Genomic DNA, 19980 nt, shown 5'->3' on the forward strand with positions numbered 1-19980 from the left:
CTCTGTATAACCCTTTCAAAAGCTTGTAAGTCTCAATCATATCACCCCTCTTTCTCTTGTCTAGTGTCTGCAGTCCACAAATTCTCAATCTCTCTTCATAATCATTATTCCACAATATTGATATCATTTTTAACACTCTCCTTTGCATTCTCTCTCTCTCCACTGTATCGGAATCACAGCAGAAACCAGGAGACTAGATCTGTGCACAGTATAGTCAAATGAGGTCTTATCGAGGTTTTGTAAAGAGGCCTTGATAAGCAATCCTTGCTACATGTCCCCTGAACTTCAACTTCCTATCTACTAACACTCAAAAGATCTCTAGCCTTATCAGTTTCTTCTAGCATAATCTCACCAATATAATACAACATTGGATATCTAATCACAGTAAAGTGCATGACTTTACATTTACTGACACTGAACTGACATCCATTTTCCCATGACAAAAATTCCAGCCTATTCAAATCATACTGCAAGTACTGCATATGGGCTGCATTCCTGATTACCCTACCTCTCTTTGCATCATCAGCAAATAGCTGTATGTCTCCTGTCAAATCCTTCCCAATGTCATTCATGTACAGATTGAATAACAGTGGACCAAGGACTGATCCTTGTGGTACACCACTGGTAACCTTAAAATTTACAGATTCATATCGCCTATATACCACTTTTTGATATCTATCAGTCAGCCATCCTCTTATCCATGCTACATTGGATTATTTTATAATCCAAATCCATATTCTCCAATTTATGCAACAATCCACGTGTATTCTTTATTCTGTCAAAAGCCTTAGTAAAATCCAGAAGTATCACGGTGTATCCATTCCCCTTGTCAAGTACAGTGGTAACATTATTATAGAATGTGAGCAAGTTGCTAAAACGTGATCTTCTCTTACCACCACTCCTGAGATATTGATTGGTGGATAGTTGGATATGGTCTTTGTACCACCTTTGTGCAATGGGATTACCATATAATCTTTCCACTCCTGCAGAATCTTCCCTGTTCTGAGACTCAAAATATATATCCTAGTTAAAGAAATAGCCATTTCAGCTGAACACTCATTTAGCAGCCATGCTGATATCCCATCAGTCCCAATTACTGAATTCTTATTCAGTTTGTGCAACAGCTCTAATACCTCGTCCTCCTCATCATCATCAAATTCCTGACATGTACCCTCAAGGGGATATACAGGATATGATAGTACTACATGAAAAATTTACATCATTACTAACTTCCTATCTACAATTTTCCTCTAAATCAGTCTGTCACTTGTCAAGACTCCAATATTATCATTATCAGATCTTATATTTCTATCGTCTAAGGCACGTTGTACCATATCAATCCACCTATATCTTGGTCTTCCTCTGGGTCGTTTTCCTGCCAACCTGGCAGAGAACACTTGTTTTGCTAATCTTTCCTCGCCAATTCTGTTTAAGTGACCATACCACCTGAGATTAGCTCTGCTAACGCATTCCTGGATACTGACAATGTCAAGTTCTTTCCTAATATCCTTGTTTTTAATATGATATTGCCATTGATGCCATCCGTTCACGCCTCTAATCTTTCTCGGGACTTTCATATCTGCGGTCTCTAGTCTTTAGTCAAGTGTTTTACTTCTGACCCAGCTCTCAGATCCATAGGTTAAAACTGGTTTGAACACTGTCTTGTATACAGCTAATTTAGTGTTCTTTAAAGCTAATTTAGCTTTAAGTTATTTCAAAACCCTTGTTTTTTCATTGCATGCTGTCATTGATCTGCAGCTGATTTCAATACATAGATTTCCTTTGGGTATAAAGAAGGAGCAGTGCATATTGAAACTGGCTATAGTTTCAATATGCACTGCTCCTTAACTGACAATAACTGAGTGCTGAAGATATATTCTTGTGACTACCATCCTCTTTAACCTAAGTACTACTTTCATTTCTCTTTGTATGAAATACTATGAACATTTAGTGTTATAATTGATATTTCACTTCCTCTGTGGTATTCCTGCTATGAATTGTAATGCTCTTTTTGTATTTATAGTGTTAATGTATTACTTTGTTCTGTGAAAACTAAAAAAAAAAAAAATGCATCAGCACTATACTAAGTTTTTATTTATGAAGTAAAGAATTTATTGAATTTTAGATAAAAAAATCAATTTTGGGATGATGCCCTGTGCATTGTCACAAGTGAATTTACTTGTGAATTCCCTGTGAATTCAGCATTGAGATAGGAGTGATGTAAGGAGATCACCTAAATTGTTTTCTGCTATGTTAATGCATTGAGATTGTTTCCACTGATATTCCCCATGAGACACTAAGTCTATCAGTGTCTCATGGGGAATATCAGTGGAAACAATCTCATTGTTTTGCAGATGAGATTGTTCTGTCAGAAAAAAAGTTAAAGAAGTCCTGGAAATGTTAAATGACTTTGACAGAGAAAACAGTGGAAAAAAAAGGCTTAAAAATGAACATAAACAAATTGAATGACAAATTCAGATCAGATTGAACTAAAATTAGCAGATAATCCTATTACTTTTGTGGATGGTTATGTTTATCTTGGACAATTAGTTAGTTTTAAGGGAAAAAACCTGATGAATAAACAGAAGAATTGCATAAGAAAGGTGTTTTAGCAGTATAAAGATTATAAAGAATTAAAATCCTGTGTGACTTTAAACATTCAGGAGATTGATGCAACAGCTAAAAAACAGAAAGACAGGTTTTGTGTTATCCAAAGATCCTCAGAGATAAGAATGCTTCATATAACAAAAAAATAATAGAATTATGGAGATGACTGGAGTAGAGGAGTGCATTATTGCAAAGCATTTAAATGGAGATGGGCTGGCATTAGTTGATTAATAGATGAAAGCTGGACAAAAATAAAGCACTGAGTGAATACCAAGAGAAGGAAAGGTACCACACAAGATGGAGGCATGATCTACAGAGGTTTTATATGAGATGGTGGATGTTAGCTAAAGACAGAAAGAACTGGAAAGTTAAGGGGGAGGCTCATAAAAATATGGGCCTCCACCTTAACATGGTGAAAGAAGTGGATAGCTAAAAATGAGTGGCTTCTGAAAGGGAGAAGGAACCTTATTTACTTGTGCCAAATGACTAACATGAGAACTACTGAAAAAAAAAGTTTCTTTATTTGGTGGCATGTCACATTTTATTGCATACAACATAAATTCTATTAGCCAATCTTAAATTAGAGCATCAGTAATTTATTATTATATCATTTAAAAGGTGCTCTCAGTTTACTTATTAACAGAATAAATGTTGATTTCCTATATATACATGTGTTGTGTATTTGCAGGTAATCTGAATATGATGAAATTTGCTTCTTCAAAAACTGAAATTATCAGGAACAGACGTAATGAACTCTTTGAACATGAAAAACAAAGACAGCAATCATTAATAGTAAGAGTCGAAAAGATAGAAGTAAAATATACAGGAGTTCCAGAGCAGTGCACCTTGATGATGAACAAGAATATATCTACCCCTTTTAATTGTGCAATGCGTAAGTATATTTTCATTTTCTTACGTATTTATATATGTATGTTTATGCATGTATTATGTATGCTTGTTAGTTATTTATTAATTAATTAATTAATGCCATATTATGCTATTTTAAGAGATAACAGCTAAGTTATATACTCCCAAGAACACTTTGCTACTTTTATTTGTAATATTTTGAAATCTGAAAAATAAAAAGCCTTAATTTAAAAAATCATAAATGGACAAGCTCAACCCACACTGTGTGTAACTGTGTTTGTTACAGCAGCTATACCTTTTTTTTTTTCTCCAATTTAAATTGATTTAACCAGAAATATTATAAAATATTCAAATCAAATAAGTGATTTGGAGCTTTTTTCCTCTTAATTTGATATTATCATCATTCAGACCAACATTGTGAGAGGCTCATCTTAGACAACACAAAATGCATTATACCACTCCTTATGCAGACAATCCATTGATTGTCTGCATATTTATCACTCAATCAGGTAGTGAATTCCAAGGTCCCTACATGCAAAAAAAAAAAAAAAAAAGAGAGAGAGAGAGAGAAAATGAAACACCTCGCTCTCCAACTCACTACCTCCTTTTGCAACTTCAAGAGATGGTGTCCTGTCCTTGTTTCTTCCCCTTGTTCTACTATATGAAAAATCTCCCCCTGTGTCAATCCTGTAAATACCTCTGAACAGATTAAATATCTCATTCATGTCACCCCTTCTTCTTCTATCCACCAAACTTTGTAGTTTGCATATCAATTTTAATGGTATTAATTCACAACACATGTTAATAAGAAAATAATTAATATATATTTAACTTATTTGCTGATATTTCACTGGTATTATATCCAGCATCTTCAGAGCACAAAAACAGTTTGTTGCAGTACACGAACAGCAACAATTTAGTATAACAGGGGGACTAGTTTAAAAAAATTGTAACAGACAACACAAAGAATTGAAGTCCTAATTGGCACCATCTATTGTTGGATAAAGGGGGGGGGTATATTAATTTGATCTTAAAATGATTGTCTCCCTCAGATTTTTGATAAATTAATACAGCCTTACTTGTTGAGATTTGGAGAATATTTTAAAGTTGCTGCTCTGATTTATAATGACTTCATGTAACACTTTTGTTTTCTTCCATTTGATTCTATGTGAAAAGGGTATTCAATGCATGATCTGCTAGTCCTGACTGGCCATAATGATAGTGCCAAATATATTTTTATGTTCTCATAGGCAGATGTCAAGTTCTTCCTGTCTGTCCATAGTAAGCCAGGGTACCTCATATACTCCTGGATATGATATTCTGATAGTCCTCATATCATTTTGGTTATCTGCTTCTGTACCCCTCTCCAAGGTTAATTTATCTTCTTCAAATTCCAGTCAGTGACCACATCTGGACTTCTCTCTATGTAATAAAGGGAAACAGACAAAACACAATGGAATGTTTTCATGACAACAGTAGGCTTTACATTTAGTAGCTCAGTGGCAAGATGCTTACTGCTACTCCCAGACATTTTCTATTAGTTCAATTACACCACATACATTTGTTTGAATTGCGTTGGGAGAAAAACCGTATTTTATCATGTTGTGCACATTATATACTAATTGCAACACAAGATTTCTTTGATTCATATTATTATAGTTCTAATTTTTATGAAATTTGTATAATTTGCATCTGTCATGAAATATTTTTCTGAATGGAAAAAAAATGCTAAAATTGATGACGACATAGAATGCTGATTCAGTATTATCACACACAAGATTGCAACTAGTACATACTGAATTCAATTTGATTTCATGTGATATAATAAATATATTTCACATAATATATTTATGTATATCTCTGTTTATCATCATTCCCAAATCCTTAGCCTCATCAAGTTCCTACAGTGTACCATAAATATGATACCAAGTATGTAATATGTTCATACAAAAGTGCATTACCTTACCGTTTCATCTTACTGCCTGGGTTGATAACAGCAGTATTCTCTGTGATCATTAGCATGGATTTGTTAAAGGATGATCATGTTTTACTAACTTACTTATGTACTCTAATAAGCTGACAGATGTCTTGAACAAGGGAGATGCATTTACAGTGTATACTAAGATTTTGTAAAAGCTTCTGATAGACTACCACACAACAAGCTGTTAAATAAGTTGAAATGGATGGAATTGGATACCAGACTTCTGAGTTGGATCAGTGATTGGCTGTCTGATAGGTATATGAAAGTTGTATACGAGGATGCAGTATCCTGAAAGAGGAAAGGTCACTAGTGGTGTGCTGCAGGGTTCAGTTTTGGGACCATTGTTGTTCAGTTTGTATATTAATGGTATTGGGATGGGTTTAACTTGTGATTTGCAGATGATGCAAAATTATGTAGAGCAATGCAGAGTCAAGCAGATGTTATGGCCTTACGGGCAGGAAAGTGGAACTGTCAGTTCAATGTTGCAAAGTCTAAGTTTTTGAAATTTGATAAGCAACAATAGGATGCAAAATTATGCCTTGGTGGGGGGGGGGGGGAACTTTAAAGGGGGTAGAAGAAATGAAAGATTTGGGAGTGGTGGTGGAGGACAAAGACCGAAATTCAGGGGCCACATTGCACAAATTGTGAATACGTCACATCGGATAATGGCAGTGATGCAGAGAGCTCTAACATGCAGAAATAAAGAGAAATCTGTGCAAAATAATCCATATGAGGCCTTGATCAGGCCTCATATGGATTATTGTGCACAGATTTGGTCACTCAGTTTTCATGATATGTTAGAAAGGGTCAAGAGAAGATTCACAAAGGTGGTCAGTGGTCTTTGGAATGGGAAGTACAAGGACCAATTGAGAGCATGTAAATTGCAAAGCTTCATGAATAGGAGGAGTGGGGATATGATTGAGACATTTAAGCTAGTCAGGTGTTATTATCAGGTTGACATGGAAGCAATTTTTCTTAGAATGAGAGGTGGGTAGAACAAGAGGCCATCCCTGGAAACTGTATAAGGATGGTGTGAGCAGAGGAGTGAGGAGAAGGTTCTTTACATGAAGAGTGGTTGGTGAGTGTAATGCATTATGTGAACGTGTTGTGAATGTAGACACGTTGAATCAGTTTAAGGTACAGTTGGATGAGCTTTGTGTGTACCTCCCACAATGAGTCTCTGACTCCATGGCAGTCAGATGTTAATAACAATAATAATAATAATAATATACAGGGTGTTCGGGATAAATTTGACATATTTATAATTAATTATATTTTTCCGTAAGTTACATGTATTAACACACACTTCTCTTCATTTAAAAGTTTGGACCCTTCTTCATTCATATACAAGATGTCAGAAAGGATGGATAGCTGGAACCCACCTGAATCATGGAAGAGAATAACTTGTATCATGATGATTCGTGCCCGCCATCAAAATAAGGATATTACGACTGCTGCCCAATGCTCCCTGAATACAGTAAAAACAATCGGGCATGAACTAGAGACTTGCAATGGTGACTACGAGGATGTAGCAAGAAGAAAGATCCCTAGCAGACGATCTGATTGTGTTCGTACAGCAGAATTCCTCGCAAATCTGCAGGAACAGGTGTTGAAGAACCCTGGCATTGGAATTCGGGCTTTGTTCGTGGAGTTGCTAACTGTAGTCAAGCCCTGGATAACAAGGGTAGCCAATGGTAGGCCGTATGTATGGCAGCAGGATTCGGCCCCTTGCCACACCTCTGGGAAAAGTCAAAAATGGTTGTCTGAAAATTTCTACGACTTCACCAGTCCAAATGTTTGGCCTCCAAACTCCACAGACCTTAACCCCATGGATTATTTTGTATGGGGCGCAGTTGAAAAAGACACCAATCGCACTTCCAGTAATACAAAAGCCCAGTTAATGGATAAAATTAAAACAGTTTTTGCGGCCCTTCCCAGGGAGACTGTAGCATCAGCTTGTTCGAGGTTCCGAAGCAGAATTGAAGCTGTGATCGATGCTAATGGTGGTTATTTTGAGTAAATCTTGTTGATAGTATTGTAATTAACTCTGCCTGTAATGTTTTTTGTCAATTCATTAAATTTAATAGATACAAAGAAGATTTTCGTTTTCCTTACGAAACTGTCAAATTTATCCCGAACACCCTGTATATGTAAAATAAATGAGTACTATGGAGGTGGGGGGTTTCCCCGTTCTCTAGTATTCATAGCTTTGTGCCTTTACTTGACTTGCAGGCTTACTGCTTATAAAAATGGTCTTTTGCACTTGACATTATTAAATCGCATTTCTTTAAAATGATTTTGCTCAGAATGTTAATTTTACTTCAAAACATTGCCTTAGTCTTATCCACTGCGAAATTAATGATTTACATATAAGAAAACAGAATGCTATATTTTAACTGGTAGAACTATCCTGTCACCTCTTCAATAAGAGGCAGATATCAATATTATATGTAACTATACAGCAAAGTAACAACAAAAGAGATAAAGAACAAGTTATGCTGTATATTAGAATTACACATCACATATAAAATTTATTTTTTTTGTATAGTATTATGAACAGACATTTTTTTTGTCACTTTAGGCATCTAATAATATTTGCAGGATACTTGAAGTAGAAAAAGCCATCAAAGGCTTGAAATGTGGAAAGGCAGCAGGAGTAGATGATATTCGACCATACTTCAGCATTTCTGGTCGAATATCATCTACTCCTGCTGCCTTTCCACATTTCAAGCCTTTGATGGCTTTTTCTACTTCAAGTATCCTGCAAATATTATTAGATGCCTAAAGTGACAAAAAAGAGTCTTACAGTGGCTGCACTGCATAGTTCAGAAAGACTGGACAGAGGGACGTTCCCGATGATTGGAGTAGAACTCTCATAGTACCCATATATAAAAATGGAAATAAAACTGAAAGTGAGAATTACAGAGGTATTTCCCTACTGAGTGTTCCTGGCAAGATCTATGCAAGTATACTTGAGAAACGGTTGAGAAGAATTGTGGAAGAAAAGCTTGGTGAAGAACAAGCTGGATTCAGGCAAAATAGAGGCTATCAGGATCAGATCTTCACTTTACGACAAATAGTCGAGAAAGCATGGGAATATAACAAAGATCTGTATTTAAGTTTTGTCGATTTGGAAAAGGCATATGACAAAGTGCCAAGAGAGAAGCTATTCAATACACTGCAGTTATATGGTGTCAATGGGGCATTATATCAAGCAATACTTAGTCTTTATTTGAGTTGTAAGTCAGCAGTTAGAATTGAAGGAAGTACAGGAAGATGGTTTAATGTTAAATCTGGTGTGAGACAAGGATGTACATTATCCCCTCTGTTATTCATTATCTATATGGATCACATTATGAAGGAAAGTGGTATTAAACATGATATCAAAATTGGCGATGTTAATGTCAGCTCTTTTCTTTATGCGGATGATGTTATACTTCTAAATAAATTCGCTACAAGTCTGCAAGATTTTCTGACTAAATTGAATAACTGTTGTAATAGAAATGGTATGAAGGTCAGCAATAAATAGACAAAGACAATGAAAATAGGCAGAATCATTGAAAATGTCAACTGTGTTGTGAATGGAGAACCTGTGGAACAAGTAAAACATTTCAGCTACTTAGGCACAATTTTTACTAAAGATGGTAAATTAAATATAGAAATAGACAACAGAATCAGCAAAGCTGGTATGGTGGGAAATCAATTGAATAAATTCATATGGAATAAGAGAGAAATTAGTCGGAACACTAAATTAGCTGTATACAAGACAGTGTTCAAACCAGTTTTAACTTATGGATCTGAGAGCTGGGTCAGAAGTAAAACACTTGACCAAAGACTAGAGACAGCAGATATGAGAGTCCTGAGAAAGATTATAGGTGTGAACAGATGGCATCAATGGCAATATCATATTAAAAACGAGGATATTAGGAAAGAACTTGACATTGTCAGCATCCAGGAATGCGTTAGCAGAGCTAATCTCAGGTGGTATGGTCACTTAAACAGAATGGGCGAGGAAAGATTAGCGAAGCAAGTGTTCTCTGCCAGGTTGGCAACAAAACGACCCAGAGGAAGACCAAGATATAGGTGGATTGATATGGTACAAAGTGCCTTAGACGATAGAAATATAAGATCTGATAATGTTGGAGTCTTGACAAGTAACAGACTGATTTGGAGGAAAATTGTAGATAGGAAGTTAGTGATGATGTAAATTTTTTTTCATGTAGTACTATCATATCCTGTACACCTCTTGAGGGTACATGGCAGGAATTTGATGATGATGATGATTTAAATACATTGGCATTGTGGTCAAAGGACAGTGGCTGTTATTTCAATGTTGTAAAATATAAGGTAATATACTGGGATGAAAAGATTACATACTTCGTATCATATTTATGGTACTGGATTGTAGAAACATGATAAGATTAAGGATTTGGGAATGATGACGGACAGAGATTTGAAGTTTAGAGAACATATTGCAAAAAGTTGGCGAAATAGCTTAAAGGATTACTTAGATGTTGAAGAGCACATTGACAATTAAAGCTAGGGAGAGTTATTATTCCTATTTATAAGGTATAGTTTGTCCACATTATGACTAGTATGCACAGATTTGGTCACCTGGATTTCTTGGTGATCAGGAAGGTGATGAAAGGATTTAGACATGAGTGACCAAGCTGGTGACAGGGCTGTGGAAATCTCCCCATGAAGAGAGATCGAAAAGTGATTTGCAGAGTTCATTTGCATGGCAGAGGAGAGGGGACATGATAGAAACTTAGAGGTTACTAAAATGATTCTGTAAGATTAACACAAAAGAAATTTTTCAATGCATGGCAAATAGAGAGAGAACAAGAGAACACCCCAGGAATTTGTGTAAAAGTGTGGTTAATAAGGGTGTGCTGGCTTGATTTTTTGCTTGGAGTGTGGTAAATGAATGAAGTGGGTTGCCAGAGGTAGTTGATTGCTGACAGTGAAGGAATTTAAGGAAACAATAATAAGTATTGTGTGAATAATGGTTAGCATTGGTATTCTATGATGAGTCTTTCTACTCCATAGTAGAAAGCTCACTGTATAATAATAAGTGAAACTGCAGTCTTACCGACTTTCATAAATATCCATATTGCAGCGGTATTCAAACCCATGACTTATTGGGTGGAGAGAGCAGAGATGCTTTTCACTTGACCTACCAGGCCAGTTAGAGTTATATATTATTATTATATGGGCACCTCCATGGAGTCCAAGGCCTCATTGCAGGTGACCCAAACTATCCACCAGGAGCGAATGCCGGTCTTGAAATTCACGCTCGCTCTTGTTATCATTCAGGGAGTGAGAGATGTGATTGAAGTCTGATTAATGGAATAATGAATTACTGACCATTTAAAACTATATATTTATAAATTTATGTACATTTAATCATACAAATACAACATTTATTTTATTATTATTATTATTTCAGGCTACTCCAGGGAGTCCTTAGACTCATCGAAGGAGGCCCTAAACATCATGTCCACACAACTATTCGACATTCTCACAGTATCTATCATACCTTGCCTTGAACTCGCTCACTGTCATAGCACCCACAACAGACTCTGGCAGCTTATTCCACTCATTTACCACTCTAAAAGTAAAGAACCCAGCTCTAACACCCCTGCTAACCACACTCTTGCCCAGCTTTCATAGGTGTCCCCTAGTTCTCCCACCACCAGTCCTGATCTCAAAAATATCCTCTGAATCAATCCTATAGAATCCTTTTAGCAATTTGAATGTCTCAATCATATCTCCCCTTTTCTGCCTATCGACTAGTTTCTGCAACCCACAAATCTTCAACCTGTTCTCATATGGTTCATTCCATAGACCTGCTATCATCTTAGTCACTCGCCTCTGGATCCTCTCCACCTCCTCCCCATCAAGAAGGAACCGAGGTGACCAAATCTGGGCACAGTAGTCGAGATGAGGTCTTATCAGGGCTTGGTACAGAGGTACAATAACTTGCTTGTCTCTGCTCGTCAAGGTATTTTTCAACAACCAAGTGAGTTGATGAGCTGATTTAGCTACTTTTGCAATGTGCCCCCTAAACTTCATCTCCCTATCCACCAACACTCCCAAGTCCCTGGCCTCATCAATCTCTTGGAGTATAGTTCCACCAATGTGGTATACTGCTGCCAATCTTTTCACCCCAAAATGCATAACCTTACATTTTGTCACATTAAATTGACATCCATTCTCCTTAGCCCAGAACTCCAATCTATCTAAGTCATCCTGCAAGACTTTGACATGTTCTGCATTCACTATCGCCCTACCCAACTTTGCATCATCAGCGAACAAATGAACTGTTCCACTTCCTTCCCTATATCGTTAATGAACGTTAATGAATTTTACAAATGATACTCTATCTTTTTCAATTTAGCTACTTGAATACAAATTCTATCCTATGGTTCTTCTTTATGAACTGGTCAATAACATTGTCATAAAAAGTTGGTTGTAACTTAATTTTCATGTTAAGCAACACACACACTTGTAATGGCTGGCTGAAGCTCACTGGCTAGAGCTACATTGACTGCGTATGCCTGTGTTAAGCAACAGAGTGAGATGACGTGAAATGGCTATGCGTGCGCATGAAATCACAGTGCTGCTGTGAGGACCTGGAAGCTCCTACAACTGAGCAAGCCAAGGTAGCTTTGACTAGACGAGCAAGCATCGGCCTTTGATACACAACGCAAAGCTCAGTTATTGCTGCGCAAGCTTAAGACGTCTTCTGTCTACAAAAATAAAAGGAATGCTTATAAATGCATGCATTTATTAACAAACAAATATAACTTCTTTCTCAATTAATGAGCTTGCATAGTAAGTATGGAGAATTTGCCCCTGCTATCCACATAATCTATCATACCTTTCATTGAACCCATTAGCAGACAAAGCACTCACAACTGACTCTGGCAACCCATTCCACTCAATTCACAGCTCTCCAAGCAAACAATATATCATCACACTCCTACTAACCACATCTTTATTCAACTTCCAGGAATGACCCCTTGTTCTGGCCCCTCTAGCCAATTGCTGAAACATTTCAACTGCATCAATCCTATAAAACCCTTTAAGCAACTTAAATGTTTTTATCATATCCCCTCTTTTTCTCCTATCAACCAACTTCTGCAATCCACACATCCTCAGCCTGCCTTCATAGGCAATATTCCACAGACCACTCATCATCTTGGTCACTTACCTCTGAAACTTCTTCACTGCTTCCTCATCCCCTATAAACCCAGGAGACCAGACTTGAGCACAGTAATTCATATGTGGATGTACTAAGGCTTTATAAAGAGGAATAACTTCCTTATCTCTAATTGTTAATGTGTTCTTCAATAGCCAAGTAATCTTATTTGCTACCTTAGCAATATGTCCTCTAAGCTTTAAACTCTGTCTACCACCACTCCTAAATCTTTAGCTACATCTATATCCTTGAGTACAGCTTGTAATCTGTATATCCCAAAATTCATAACTTTACATTTCTCCATATTAAACTGACATCCATTATTTTTTGCCCATACTGATAGCCTATTTAAATCGTCCTGCAAGCTCTCCACATTCGCCTTGATTAATTATTACTCTACCTAATTTTGCATCATCAGCAAACATCTGAACATTTCCTTTTGGGCTATTTCCTATATCATTTTTGTACAAATTAAACAGCAATGGTCCTCCCAGCATTGAACCTTGCAGCACACCACTAGTCACCTTTATATACCACTTTTTGATATCTGTCCAGCAGCCACCCTCTGGTCCACTTAAGCAAATGTCATATCCATCTTCATTTGTTCTGATTCATAACAGAGTTTCATGTGATATTCTTTCAAATACTTTTGCAAAATCCAGTAGAATCATTGTGTAGCCATTTCCTTTATCCAACTCTGCTGTTACTCTATTATAAAAAGATAAAATGCATGACAAACTCTTCACAAAGCCATGTTGCTCCTTATACAGTACCATATTTTTATCCACCCATTCATGAATTCTCTTTTTGATCACTTTTTCCAGTATTTTTACCACCATGCCTGAAATACTGATTGGTCTATAATTTGCTGCTGCAGTCTTAGAACCTCTCTTATGTGAGAGAATTATTTTACCCTCTCTCTCTCTCTCTCTCTCCACTCCCTTGGAACTTTACTAGAGCTGAGACTTAGAGCCTAGTCAGTGGCATTGCTAGTTTCCTTGCACATTCTCGCAAAACCTGAGCTGATATCCTATCTAATCCCACAGCTGTGTTTACATTGAGATTCTGCAATAAAGCATCTCCAATTCATCTACCTCCAGTAGTGCACTCAGGATTTAATCTTGAGGGATGGGGGCTACGAGTTGAGTAGAGTCCCAGTGCTTCCCAAACTGTGGGCTGTGGCCCCCTTGGGAGCCATTAGTTTTGTTGAGGGGGGGGCCATGAAATAATGAAAACAAATTTTAAATGTTTTAAGACTAAGTGTGTGCCATGTCAAATGTGTATGTAAGATGCTAAAAATATAATATTTGCATTTGATTTTTGCAATATTTGCTGTGTATGTTTTGTATTGATATAAATACAATAAATATTATAATAATATATGTCTGTATTATGATTTTTTTTTGTTTCAATGGGGGCCATGAAATATTTTAATTTTTCCAAGGGGGGGTGCCTTTACATCCGTAAGTTTGGGAAGCACTGGATTAGACAATTTGAGAATACACACTATGCATTGCATACGATCTATGACTGAGCATCTGCAATGATCACTAATTCATAAGTAGTATAGAAATAGAAGACACTACACAACATAAATTTTAAAAAAATTAATTTCAATTAGAAAAAGATTTTTGGAAAATTTTCTAATGTTTTTTCCTTTTTTCTTTGGGGGGGGGGAAGGGCCCTATTTCCCCCCTCTGGGTGTACCACTGTCCACCTCTGTTCCCACATTAGTATCTGTCACATTTGCTAAAGTAGTAACCTCACTAGGATGATATACCCTTACAAATGGTCACTCAATAACTCAACTATTTTATCTGTTATATGAGTGATTATGGTCACCTCGTGACCATAATCACTCATTAAGGTTAATCTTTTATAGTCATTCTTCTATCTTATATTTTTACTTGCGAGACTAGATTCCACACTTTGTCATTCTCACACTCGCTCATCTCATTCGGTCTTTATTACTACTTCAGACTGCCTGCTTCTTTCTTTTCTCAGCCATGCTAATAATCTCTTGCCACTTCTTCAGTTTTTTAGTTTCACACTTTGTCCTGTGAAGGCTAAAATTCAAGCACCCTATTTCTTTATTAATGTCCATTGTTTCAAAGCTTTATTAAATTGCCTAAGAAGAATTAAAATATGCCTTTTTCTTTATGAATATGGTGTACTATGAAAGAAAAGCCTGATAAGTTATTTTTGTTTTTGTGTATATAAAAAGAGTAGCGATGTACTGAGCCCACTCATTGTTTAGCTTACTAACACAATATTTTATGCAATCAAAGCTTTTCTTTGACTGCATAGATTATTTTGTTACCAGGAAAATATTACTTAACTTTCTTATATAATCACGATTATTATGAGTAGGATTTGTGAGTGTTGCTATCCACTGGAAATACTGTTGAAATTGACTGGTACACCTGGAACCATTGTAGACCTTTAGTCAGTCATATATATGAAATATGCATTTGGTGAGCTGAAATATGACCTGAATGAATGTTTTGTTCATTTTCTTAGGGGATTTGCTACTTTTATATGCTTAATAGTTATATATTCCTGTTAGTAGAATTATTTATAATACCTTAGATTTCATGGTAGATAAATTTATTTAGCTACAATAATATTGACATGTTTTTTTTTTTTTTTTTTTTTTTTTTTTTCCAGATTATATTGTTGACTGTATTATTAAGATCAAAAAAGTATTTCGATGAGTTAAAAAAAAAAATATATATATACATACATATATATATACATCATAGAGACTAGATAAGAGTTTCTAGGTTATGGTTCTTTTGCTTTCATTAATATGGTATTAACCAAACAAATGTTACAGCATATAGAATTTTTCCTTTAGTAGGCCAGTAACTGTATTGAAAAAGATTTATAAATTTAATAATCATCACTTCTTAAGCCTTTTTTAAAAATACTAAGCTCTGACTTTTTTTTTTTTTTTTTTTCCAAAATTGAATTGATTAAAATATTTAGGGAGTTCATCTTTAATTATTTTTCATACTGTCATGAAAGTCATCTATTATATGAAAAAAAAAAAAAAAAAAAAAAAAAAGGAAATCTGTGTGGCATATATGCATGCACTTTTTTTTTTTTTAAATGATGTTTGCTTACGTGTAGTTATTTTCTTACTATTTGAATTTATTATTAGATATTAGTGAAATGTTGACACAACAATCGGTGTTAGCAGAAGTTAATGGCAAATTATGGGATATACATCGGCCATTAGAAGAAGACTGTGAATTGAATTTTCACCATTTCAAAATGGAAGATCCAGTTCAAGTAAACAAGGTGCATTTCTAGAATTATTCTTTAAATGTTTTTGTGAAAAATTTTAAATCTGATTTAACTAATTAATATTAGTTTTGTGAAATTTATAAAGTGTTATGATATTATTTTGAGATAAGCTTATTTATACAAAGATATTCTGTTAAAAAATTAAATTTTATTTAAATAAACTGAACCTGTTTTTTATATATTGTTTAATTGATTAAAAGAACAAATTTTTCCGGTTCATAAAGGCAATTCATCATATATAGTGGAGAATTATTGAGTCTTCATAGTGTTAAAGACAGTAACAGAAATATTAATTAGGAATCATATTTTAGAAGATTCTTGACAGGAATCGCTCGTTGAACATAGCATGGTTTCATCAAAGGAAAATCTGCTTGCTTTTTTGAAGACATCACAGGGGAAATAGACCAAGGTTATGGCTACGATGTGATTTATTTTGATTTTAGCAAAGCCTTTTGTAGCATTTCATGTAAGAGCTTACTGATTAACCTCCTTACCGCCCATTATGGATCAAATACGCATCCTCATACGCTTCATATCCATCATATATTTCAATGCAAAAATATAGGGGATTTGCTACTATAGGCATGCAAATTGCAGAGTTCAGTAGGTAGGTTCCATTAATATCAATGGTATTACAATTTTAATATGCACTTCGCATCCATGATAACCTTGACGTCTGTAGACGTCTTGGTCAGTAGCATGGTTAACCTCCCTACCGGCCAATGTGGATGAAATAGTGACACCAGATTGCACTTCTTATCCATGTTATTCAATGGGTTTTAGAGCTTCGTATCCAGATTTATCTTGACGTCTATAGATGTTATGGCCGGTTGGGAGGGTTAAATGGAGAATAGAAATTTGAAAGTCCGTGGATTAACATTTGTGACGGCAACCCAGAGGATTTGCTGCGATTATTGAAATGGATGCTAGTAATACAATAGGGTTCCATTATATGTGTCCTCATCAGACCACATCTGGATTATTCTGTTCATACCTGGTCACTGGATTTTGAAGGGGATGAAGTAACCTTGCAGAAGGTACAAAGGTGGATAACAAAAAATATATCAGGAACTGTGGAATGCAGGTTATGAGGATTGACTAAGGCATGCAAATTGCAGAGTTCAGTAGGTAGGTAGAAGAGTGATATGATTGAGGCATTCAATCTGTTGAGAAGTATTTACCAGATTGTCATTGGGAAGATTTTTTACATAGTAAAACAATTGAAAGGAACAAGGAGCCATCCCTTTAAGTGCCTGAGAAAGAGGATGAGAAGTGACTTTTTTACATGGAGAATAGTTAGACCATGGAATGTATTATCTGAGAATGCAGTCAGCAATTGAGTTTAAGGAATGGTATACGAGGGTGGGCTGAAAGGTTCTCGACCATAGATGGCAACACTATCGGCAAGATTTTTGTTTTCTAAGTGGTACATCTGTCATAAGCATCCATGTGAAATTGCAATCTATTAATTTATAAGTCATTCTATCAAGTAGTTTGTTTTATACAGCTGCCTGAAGCAAAAGTGTTGTCTGTATCCCTTGAAATGGATAAAATTGAGTATCGTGCGATTATAAAATTCTTTGTAAAAGAATGTTTAACACTAAAAGAAATTCATTCGAAGTTCATAAAAGTTTATGGGCACTCTTCTCCTTTGTTTTCAACAAATAAGAAATGGGCTGCCGAGTTTAAACGTGGCCATACCAGCCTTGAAGATGATCCACGTGAAGGACGTCCAAAAAGTGTAACCAAAAATCATTGATCAAGTGCACGATATGGTATTGGATGACTGGCAAGTCGAAGTGTGTGAAATTGCTGAGACTATAGGCATTTCAAAAAGAACGTGTAGGATATATTTTGCATGAAGAATTGCATATGAAAAAGCTTTACGCAAGATGGGTGTTGCACTTACTCACAGCAGATCAAAAATGCACTCACTTGAAAATCTCTGAACAGTGCTTGGAGCATTTTAACAAGAATAAAATTGATTTTGTGGTCGATTTATTACTATGGATGAGACTTGGATTCACCATTACACACCAGAATCCAAATAGTAGTCAAAACAGTGGACAGAAGTTGGTTGTTCAGTGCCAAAGAAGACAAAGTTGGTTCCATCAGCAAGAAAGATCATGGCATCAATGTTTTGGGATGCTAAAGGCATTTTATTTATAAATTATCTTGAAAAGAGTAAAATTCGAAAAAATTCATGAGAAAAGACCCAGTTTGCAGAAGAAAAAAAATCATTTTCCATCAGGACAATGCACCTGCCCACAAAAGTGTTTTGGCAATAGGAAAATTAAGAGATTTGCACTATGAATTGTTGGAACATCCATCTATTTCCCAGATTTGGCTCTCTCTGACTTCTATCTCTTTCCAAAACTAAAACTCTTCCTTACTGGTCAGTGTTTTTTTTTAGAATCAAGAGGTGATTGCTGCTGTAGAGGGGTATTTGGCAGATCTTACTAAGAACCACTACAGGGATGGGATAATGTGCAGGAGCATCACTGAAATATATTAGTCTTAAGGAAGATTATGTTGAAAAATAAAAATAATTTTGAAATTATAAATTTGTTTTTTCATTGTTAGGCCAAGAACTTTTCAGACCACCTTCGTAATAGACTGTGTTGTCTAGATTTCCCATGATAAACCTGAGTTTTGTGATTCATTGGAGATCCTGAATAATGGTAAATTTAATATTTTGGTGAGATGTTGAGGAATAGGAGAAAAATTATGTAGGTCTTGCTGACCATATTTCCAGTTGATGAAAATATCAGTGTATCACTAGCAAGCATAAGGTATAAAATTGGCTTGAGATAATTATGCTTCTTAGGTTTTTTCCATAAACAATAGTAATCAAATGAACTACAGTTTGGCTTAGATGAACTACAGTGAGTAGTTCATCTAGGCCACATTGTTGGTTATAAATATTTGTACTTTTCATTTGAAAAAGGATGAATAGAGATGATGCATATATGAAGTTCAGTTGTGTTTCATGAAAATAATTTTCAGTATAGATGAGTTTTTATTGCAAGAAACTGTCAACCATCGAAAATATCTGAAAAGATTATTTTCGAAAGAAGCTAAAAAAACTTTGAGACCCTACCCTTTCATAATGAGTTACAATTACCTCTGAGACTGCCGTTAGGGCTTTCATTGAGATCACTAAACAAATGTAAAGGGCTGGCTGTATCATAGATTGAATTAAGTATTCACATTGACTGTGTGTAAGACTAACTTAACTCTGCACTAATGCAGAATGTTAACTAGGTTGTCTTATACAATGAAAGCTTAATATCAGTTATGATACATCTTAATATGTTTTTGATGAAACATTTGTGCATTAAAGTTATCAGTTGACAATTTATTTGTTCATTTAATATTATTATTTGAGAACATTCTTGTCAAATAGGAAGTGTTTGACTAGTTAATGATTTAATTTTGATTGATAAAACCAAGTATATTGCATCACTGATCCTAAATTTTGAGTTTTCTGATTTCGGATTGAGATAGAGTGTGATAAATGATTAGAGTGGATTACCTATTTGGGTACCCCGAGAGCGAATGAGTTTAAGGAGAGATATGATAGATATTGTGTGTATTTAGGTTAGTGTGGGTCTCCTGCTGTGAGTCTTCTGACTCCATGAAGATAACTTTATAATAATAAGGACATTTAAGAGTTTTACCAAAGCTTACTCTTATCACACACACAAACTAGATGAACCATTCAAAGAATGCACGAGATTGTGTAGGTAGGAATAACTTCCTTGCTATTAAAAAAACAATAACAACAATTAGGCTTATATAATTTAAGCTACAGGATATCAAGTCTAATATATTAATTAAAGAGAGGATGAGAAGGCATAATTATTTTACTGCATTAAAGTTACTTTAGATACTGGTGTTTATATTACTGGCATAAAATGAATACTATTACTACACAGTACAGCACAGTACATTCACGTCTCCTCTTTTCCCATTTCTTGCAGGCTCAGTTGCCTCAAGTGATAAGTTACAG

The 19980-nt window shown here is 35.4% G+C and overlaps 1 protein-coding gene across 2 annotated transcripts in view; it reads left to right on the forward strand.

The window, feature by feature from the left end:
- The window catches only part of mRpL39 (mitochondrial ribosomal protein L39), a 100326-nt gene that overhangs the window by 2925 nt on the left and 77421 nt on the right, over window positions 1-19980 (forward strand). For both annotated transcript variants that reach the window (XM_090397419.1, XM_090397420.1), the window contains exons 2-3: window positions 3296-3499; window positions 15823-15962. In XM_090397419.1, coding sequence (XP_090253545.1) covers window positions 3296-3499; window positions 15823-15962 — 344 coding nt within the window. The remainder of the gene's footprint in view (window positions 1-3295; window positions 3500-15822; window positions 15963-19980) is intronic.

The sequence above is a fragment of the Typopeltis vanoorti genome, chromosome 9 (genome assembly GCF_054136105.1).
Source record: "Typopeltis vanoorti isolate ZY-2024b chromosome 9, IOZ_Tvanoo_1.0, whole genome shotgun sequence".
NCBI classification, from domain to species: Eukaryota; Metazoa; Arthropoda; class Arachnida; order Uropygi; family Thelyphonidae; genus Typopeltis; species Typopeltis vanoorti.